This window comes from Corvus kubaryi, unplaced genomic scaffold (assembly GCF_017639235.1).
Source record: "Corvus kubaryi isolate FWS band 111438036 unplaced genomic scaffold, C.kubaryi_AGA036_p1.0 124, whole genome shotgun sequence".
In the NCBI taxonomy this organism is placed as follows: domain Eukaryota; kingdom Metazoa; phylum Chordata; class Aves; order Passeriformes; family Corvidae; genus Corvus; species Corvus kubaryi.
Window position 1 is genome coordinate 1 of NW_024580659.1, and position 8,350 is coordinate 8,350.

Here is an 8,350-nt window from a genome sequence, read left to right on the forward strand (position 1 = left end):
TATTGAGCTTCCTCACCTTCACTTACGGCAGAGAACAGACGGACTAGGAGGAAAGACAATACTACATGCTGGTTTTAGTGGTCACAATTCCTATTATAGCTTGATTTTAGCAACCACAGAGAGAACTAAGTTAAAAACAGAGCAATCTGCATAGTTTCCAACTCAGTCTGTTGCTCTAACCATCTTTCCACGGGAAAAAACAACACAATTGTAGTTACCAAGCTGTAACACTACCTCTCATTTTCTGTAGCACTTGGTTTCCTTTCAAAAACTGCATGGTCCTCTCTTGTGGGGTCATAACGGAGGGCATTAATATCTCTACAAAAATAGAAAGGAGAAGAAACAGCATTTTACATTCTAAATGCCTAACTGAAAGCTACCCCAAATCTTTACAGTCAGACCCAAATTCACATTGTTTTACCAGAAAAGCTTCAAATCAATCCAAAATATAACTGGCAGTTAGGAAGCACCCTCTAGTCAGTGTCTGGCTCAGGCAATATAGAAGCAGAAGTGGATTTAACCAAACAGCAATACTTCAGGTAAAACACAGCCCTCACTTGTGTGTCATGCAATGAGTTTATACCTGCAACTGATAATCTCTTGAGGAACTACATAAATACAGCTATCCATATAGATATGGATGTATTTCTTTTAGTACCAAACATTGCATAAATTCAAATGGTCCAAAGCAGCAAAAAATCCAAAACAACACACAAGAACCCTTTATGCCCATCCTTCAAAATTTAAAGATTTCAGGGTCTTTCAGCTGCCTTCCTAAAAAACCTTAGCCTTGCTAAACCTCCTTCTTTACTGATAGTGGATGATTCATACTTGAATTTCTTCACACTCGTGGCTGTTTTATTTGGCTTGGGCTGCTCCAGGTTGATATTCAGGAGGCTTCCCAGTATTTGCAGATTTTTCTTTTTCTCTGCAGCAAGCTCCTCTTCTTCATCTGCTTTCAGGCTGTTTGTTTCTGCTAAGAGAAAAATAAATACATTCTATTTTCTCTGCTAAGCCTGTAATGCTGGATGCACAACATTTACTACAGTACTAGAAGAGTTCATGCCTATAAACACATCACTTCCTTTATCTTAAAGCTACTAAGAGGTTTTCTCCCTTGCACTGTAGAAAATCTTTCATTAGAAATGTCACAGGCATCTGTTTCATGGAAAAGTCAGGGCATTTATTTAACCTGTTCCCCGCTTGCATCACTCAACTGTGCAACTCCTCTGCCACTGACAGATGCTCTACACAAGATCCCAGTAAAGCAAGAAAGGCTGTTGAAAGGCTCTATGACTACCAGTAGCCAGGAAATTTGATCAGCTTTACCTTCTTCTTCACTGTCACTCTCAAGGAAGCGAGCATCCATGCGAAACCTTTCATCGGTGCCAAAGCGGGATTGCAGCTTCAGGAGCTGGACAAATGAAAGAGATGCTATTAAGCACCAGAGAAGGAAATCATCATTCAGTAACTTTGATTTTTTTTACTATAATTATGGTAACATACTCTTTACCTTTAGCTTTTGACGCCTTTTCCAGTAATTTCTTTTTATACGAAGAACCGTGTCAGACAAACTCCTCCCACTCCCCACCACACATTATTTCCTTCCTTTAAGGGAATTCTATTGTAAGTTCATAAAAATCGTATTCAGCAAGAATGAAAAGATACAAGTCGTGTTCTTCTGAAGTGGTGTTACGGAGACCTACAGAAAACTCAGTTACAGTAATGGCTTCACTCACTTTTTCACCAGCTTTGCCTTCAAACTGGGGCTTAATTTTGAATCGCTCATCGTCTGTATCCTCTTGCTCATCCTCACTGCTATCAAACAGTCTGCCCGAAGGTTTGGAAGCTGACTTATCCTTTGTTACACAGAATGAAAAAGAGAAAAGCAGCTGTTTACATAAGTTTGAGAATATAAATCAGTCCCAACTTTGTTCATGTGCTCTCCAGTTTAGCTGAAAAAGCGGATTTCCTGCACAACCAGTTCCTTTCCTGATCCACATGCTTCGAATCTTACCTTGTGCACACACCTTGTACAATTCTGCTTTACAGTTACGACTGTTCGGTTTTACCATGGGCAAAATACCCATGCAAAGAGTAACTCAGGTGTTACAACATGAGATAGTTTGGTATAAAAATTCAACTGATTATGTCACACTAAACTTCTCCCAGTAACACTTACTTCTCCATGCATATTTCCTGAACTTGCATCTTTTTTCAACATCTCATCCACTTCAGCTTCATTTTCCTCATCGGAATCGAATATGATGTGTTTGTGCTTTTCTGCTGGCTGCTTATCCTAGGAAAGAGTCAACTGTCAAGTCAAACACATCAAATACTTGCTGCCCTCAGACATGACTCTCTGAAAGACATTTCCATGACACAAAAAGAGGAATCTGCTATTCCTCTTGCAACTCTACAGGTATTCCAGGGATGGGGTATGCAGCCTTTTGTATACTCTCAAAAGAAAACTGGCAATGTCATCAGAAATTCGAGACTGATTTTAAAGCATCATGCTCCACATGTATTAATTACCCTCTTCCTTGTACTGTGGACTATCCAGGTAGAAGTTGTGAGTATAATTACCAGATTAGAAAGAGCTCCTTGAATGAGTTTCTTCTGTAATTCTCTCTCTCTGTATCTCTCTTCCAGAGCTGCCAGCCTCCTCTGGTTGTCCTGGAGCTGTTTCTCTATTGTACTGGGCTCTTTTGAGGCAGCAGCATGAAGACAAAGCTCCTTATCTTCCAGAAGGCTTGTCTTCCCATTCCCACCTTCATTACCTTCACATTCTGGATTTTTTTTGCATGTATTCCTCTTAAATGTTTTGGAAAGCCGTTTTGGGCTCTTCAGCTGCTGTTTAATGTGTTCCTGGGCCCCTGCAGCATCACTGTCCGTGTCACTGCTCCCATCACTCTGATCAGTACTGGCAGCAGCAGCTCCATGCTCTGAGTTTTGGTCTTGTAGAGAACTCACACCTTTGTTCTTCCCTTGCAAATGAGGCCTGGAGCCAGCTGCTGAGGCAGCAGCAGCTGACAGCTCCTTGTGTTGTTCACAAGGCATTTTGTGTCTCTTTTTGCTGCTGACTTCAAGTGAACACGATGGATGGTTCTTTGGCTGATTTTTGGATGACTCCTCCCCACAATAAGATGTACAACCTTCAAGTCCCAAACTTTCTACAGACTTCTTCTTTAACTCAGTGCTGTCCTTACTTAACTCTTTTACACAAAGGGACCCCATTCCTCTGAAGGGCTGGTATTTCAAATGTGAATTATTTTGTCCCTTGGAGCTTTCCTCAACAGCATCCTCCTCCCCTGCTAAAATATCAGCCAGAACATCTTCAGGACAGACACCTTTTTTTTTAACTGCAGGATGAAATTTAGGAAGTTTTGCTTTATTTACAATATTATCCTTGGGATTATCTTCAGCACTGGACTGACAAGGACTCTGTGCACTGCCTGACCCCCCTGCAGGTGTCCCAGTGTTTTCTGCAGCCAGTGCTTTTAAGTCATCCAAGGTCAGGTCTAAGCGATAACAGTTTTGCATCATGGACTCATAATCAGAGCTGATTTCAGACTCCCCTTTCTCAGACTCTGAGCAAGAGCTGTCACTATCATGTATCTCTGTTGTACTGCTGGTTGCTGTACTCTGCAAGGCAGCAATTTTGGATTTGTTCATTTTCCCTTTTCTTTCAATGCGCTCTTCTTTTAAACTATGAGTTTTCAGTGAGGAGCCATTTACCAAACTGCATTTTTTTTTAGCTAATATTTCTTTATTTTTCACCTTCCCCTGTTTAGAATCTTCTGGAGTTTTACTTTCAGCAATAATTTCATCTGTATCTGCTGAATCATAACCATTATCACACTCCATAGTCTCTTTCTCTCTGTTACTTCCTTTGATAGCTTTCTTCACGGCATCTGAATTGCTTAAGGACCAATGACTACTGTATTTTAACTCAAAATTATCCCCAACAACTTCCAAGTGCTCACTTCCAGTCTCAACATTTTCAGCTTTATGTCTTTCTGTCTCTTTTTTTACCATTGCTCTGATCTCCTCTTCAGAATCAATGTCACTATCAGAAACACTTGTGTTATTTTTGGCTGCAACTCCATTTGCATTGCTTTGATCTGGTAATAAACCTCTCCCTGGTATCCTCCCATCAAGCCTCCTTGCTGGAAGCAATTCCAACTCCTCACTAGGTTTGGGTTTTGATTTCTGGTTGAGCTGTGGTGAGTCTGTGTGTTTTGGACACCCAGAGGACAGAGCTGCTCCATTCAAGGCCTCGCTGCCCAGCTGCCTCCGTTTCTTCAGTGGTTTTCTCATCCCAGGGAATTCCCCTCGCCGCTTCCTGGTTGTGCTGTCATCTCCCCCTTCCAGGTGCCAGGTGAGCTGGGATACAGGAGCTGCATGTGCCAGGTCTGGCTCCAACTTCCTAAGGTTATGGCAGTACTTTGAGGGGTCATATTTCACCACGTTAGTCTGAGTTAAGGATGTGAAACACCCCGATCCTTTCAGCAGACTCAGGGCTTTATGAACAGGCTGAATTCTGCAGGAAAGGACAGCAAAGAATTCTATTTTGTGTCATGACCATAATATGCCTTTAAACAACTGACTTGCAGTAGAAAACAAGTCACACAAACTTAGTGCAGGATTTACTTGGGGGATTCAGTAAATTAAGCCTGACAGAGAAGTAAAATTAAGACTGTTAAGCAACTGTTTCTCCATATGACAAAAGGAAGGGAGTTGTGTCCAAGCCCAAACAATCAGAAAAGGATATTTTATTTTTTTGTTGATTCCTGAGGTGCAGGATAGGCAGGACTCTGCCAAATTTTCCAACAACCCACTTCTAAAAGAAAAGAAAAATAATCAGTGTTTAAAAAAAATACAAAGTGGAAGTAACTCTGGAATAAAACAAATGTTTATTCTAAGTAACAAAAACATTAATGAAGAACCACATGTGATGGATTCTTTTTTGTTTATTCTCTCTAGTGAGCCCTACCATGCAACTTGGCCAGCTTCCTTCTCAAAAACCAAACAAACCAAAGCCAACCAAAAAACTAAATTTCAACAACCTACAAATAAAGAGTGATAATAAAGAACTAAATTGCTTTACATGTGCTGTTTTTAATATAGGGCTTCTGGTTTATGAATAAACAGTGGTACCTACAAAGACAGAATCACTATTATTTTGCTTTTTTCTCCTTTCCCACAAAAAAAAAAATTAAAAATCCCTCCGAAACCATTCTGTGCTTTAGCAAACAGTTTTGGAAACTTTGTAGTAAATATAAATTTTGTTGCCTAAATCTGCATGTCCAGTGAATTTATTCTTAATTTTGTAAGCATGTGCAGACCCTGATCCTGTGTTGAAGCCCAAGCCAGCCACCAAAAGCTGTGTGGTGTAGAGAAATCAGTCACACATTCTCTTAACAAGCTTTTAAGGGTGACACAGAGATATTCCCAATATAGATAAGGAACGAAGCATTTCTTCATTTCACATGCAAGAGAGGACAGAATGATCATTATTATTTCCAGACATTGCAAAGAATGACAGGACCCTTCTCCAGGTCTACACACGAGGTCTTTCCTCAGAGTGCTTTTCACAGCTTGGACTGTCACCCTGAATAATGAAGTTTCTTTATAAGCATAAATTTGGCATGAATTTAGATGCAATGAGCTTGCTTTTTGTTGTTTTATTTCTCTTACACATCTACCCCCACCATACCTTATGATCTGGCACCTCTGTACCTGGTACTGCTCTCATGTGGAAATCCACAACTCCAGTCTTTTTCAGTGATTCCAACAGACACATTTGGTCATTTCTCTGTGGTTTTTCTTTCTGCAGCTTTGCTTCCTCCCTCTCCGTGGCCAGCCTGTACCAGAAAAGTACATCACACATGGAAAAAGGTCTGCCCAGGTGCAGAATTGGAGCTGGCAGTGATCCCCTCCCACAGAACAGCAACCACTCACTACTCAGAGAATTAACACCCATCACCTTCAAGGGAATAATGATGCAAAACACGTTGCAGCATAAAACACACATCAACAGCCCACCAGAGTCTACAAAAACTGAAAGAATAACAGCGTAGAAGATGGAAGTACAGCCATAATATTATCAGATAAGCAGAAAAAAGGTGATTTTAGCAACAGCATACATTTGAAAAGATTGGTTTCTACCTCTGCAAAAAGCTTTCTTTGGCCAACTCAATTTGCAGGGTCCCCCCTTTCCATTTTGTTTTATTTAAAACTGACATGCCTGCAAAACAGAGAGATGGAAATGAGTCTTTTCTATGTTAACAGAAAGCACACCACAGACCTCACTACACCTCCTTCTATGACAACCTGAGGCTCCCTCAGCATGACCTTACACCTCACTGCTAACTTGGGTTAGGCTTGGACCTGAAAGGGCCAATACCCAAATCTTAAACCAGGTCTACATCCAAAACTGAAGTGCTCACTGCAGAAGTGCCTCATGGCAGCATTCCCCACACACAGGGGCACATTACAACAGAAGCTTTGCATCAGCTCTTCTTCTGGGTTTCCTCTCACATAAGTCAATTTCAATAGTTTATAGACCTGATGGAAGCATTTGAAGTACATTTCCTTTTCATGAAAGGCTTAGAAAAAACAAAGAGGTTGCCCAGAGAAGCTGTGGCTGCCCCATCCCTGGAAATGTTTAAGGCCAGGTTGAACAGGGAGCAACCTGGAATAGTGGAAGGTGTCCCTGCCCATGGCAGGGGGTGGAACGAGATAATCTTTAAGGTCCCTTCCAAGCCAGACCCTTCTACAAATCTCTGGAACTCTCAAATCACCGACTTCAGTCACAAGGAATCTTTTCAATCTGCTCACAGCAATTTCTGAAAACGTCAGCAAAGCAGCTTCCATAAAACTGCAGCTTAAAGAGAAGAGAATCAACCTGACAACAGAATGAAAAAGGCTCTACTGTGACCACAGCTGGATGTGACAACATGAGATGAATTATCAGCACTGTAACCTGCCTCAAAAACGTAACTAACCAAAACAAAAAAGTACTTACACTTTCTCAGATCTGCATCAGAAATGTTGACACTGATGTAGCCAAAAGTTTTCGTAGGGTTCCCTGGTGAATGACAAACGTTAAGTTAATTTCCATGTTGTTTCAAGGTTTCCTTTAAAATTGACCTGTCTCTGAAGCAAAAATTCCATTTCACATGCCAAATAGAAAAGAAATTAACTTTTAAAAGATGAAAGAAAACTGTTACCCTGATCATCTTTTCTGGTAATGATCTCTGCCTCCAAAACACGCCCAAACTTGCCAAATCTTTCTTCCAGTTCAGCCTTGGAAACCGTATGGCCAAGCCCTCCAACATACAAACGTTTGGAAACCTGTTCCTTCTCCATGCTCAGAAGTCAAGGTGTGACACCCAGAACACACACTCTGTTTCTCTGCAAGGACACAAAACAGATCAATGTGATTAGAACAACGAATCAGGGACAAATCAGCGCATCAGAAAGCCATGAAGAACCCTATAAGCAGAGCACTCTTTGATTTGCAGTAGGTAACACGCTCTGCTCCAGCGCAGCGACAGCAAATCCCGCGCTGCTGCAGGAACCGGGGTTCAGGCGCTGGGGGGTTTTTAAAACCCTGAACCATATAACCAAATGCGCGAGCGTAAGTGCAGACGGCTCTTTACAATATAACCCAAGGGTTCCCTATGGAGGGAACGCGAGCCGCCCACAGCCCAACCCTCCCCTCCCGGGAGATGCCGAGGGACCCCCGGCCTGAGGAGCCGCGCAGGCGGCTCCGGCCCCGCCTCACCGCCGCCATGTGCAAGCCCCGCAGCGCCACCAGCTTACCGTCCCCCTCGCAACTCTCCCTAGCCCGCACTCGAAAAAAGGGTTCCGCCTCCTGGGGCCGCTGGATCCTGAGCGGCTGTTCGTCTCTGCCGGGTTCCTGTTTCCGGCCGGTCGAGTGTGGTGGGAGCACAGGGGCTGGCTCGTGTAACAGCGGACGCTTTGAACGTAACTAACCAGGAAGAAAAGCAGGGGTGTTTTCCGGAACACGTGAGCAAAAATTAACGTAACCAAGGGAACAGCCGAAAAAGCAAGGCTTTTCCCTTACGTTTATAATAAAGAACTCGGGAATTATCCCCCAGCAGCTCTGTTGTTTGACCGGGAAGGGGAAGGAAGGCGCGGCCAGCGCCCCCCGCTCGGGCAGCAGCTGTGGTAGCGCCCAGGCTCGGGGGTTGGCGCGCGGTTCGAACGGCGCGGGGCGCGCGCGCAGCGTCAGAGCGCTCCGACCGCTCTTCGCTCCGTGCCGGGGCCGCCGGGGCCGCGTCAGAGCGCTCCGACCGCTCCTCGCTCCGTGCCGGGGCCG

At 43.3% G+C, this 8,350-nt stretch overlaps 2 protein-coding genes across 5 annotated transcripts in view; one reads left to right on the plus strand and one right to left on the minus strand.

The window, feature by feature from the left end:
- Positions 1–6: 6 nt before the first annotated feature.
- Positions 7–7,900, minus strand: NOL8 (nucleolar protein 8). 4 transcript variants are annotated; one of them, XM_042018020.1, is made up of 12 exons: positions 7,831–7,900; positions 7,236–7,419; positions 7,031–7,093; positions 6,172–6,250; positions 5,720–5,867; positions 4,775–4,843; positions 2,587–4,470; positions 2,183–2,299; positions 1,740–1,859; positions 1,330–1,414; positions 832–976; positions 7–318 (listed from the first exon to the last, which is right to left on the minus strand). In XM_042018020.1, the coding sequence occupies exons 2-12, from the start codon at positions 7,372–7,374 to the stop codon at positions 231–233; spliced, it is 2,937 nt and encodes a 978-aa protein (XP_041873954.1). In that variant the 5' UTR covers positions 7,375–7,419; positions 7,831–7,900; the 3' UTR covers positions 7–230. The 4 variants fall into 4 exon arrangements, with proteins under 4 accessions (XP_041873954.1, XP_041873943.1, XP_041873961.1 ...); XM_042018009.1 differs by having other exon boundaries at positions 7,793–7,843; XM_042018027.1 differs by lacking the exon at positions 7,831–7,900 and having other exon boundaries at positions 832–973; positions 7,236–7,786.
- An 88-nt stretch (positions 7,901–7,988) lies between these two features.
- The window catches only part of LOC121659714 (centromere protein P), a 113,174-nt gene continuing 112,812 nt past the window's right edge, over positions 7,989–8,350 (plus strand). Inside the window, exon 1 of the mRNA XM_042018126.1 lies at positions 7,989–8,350. This exon is cut by the window's right edge and continues 312 nt beyond it. The gene's annotated coding sequence lies outside the window, so the exon portion shown is untranslated.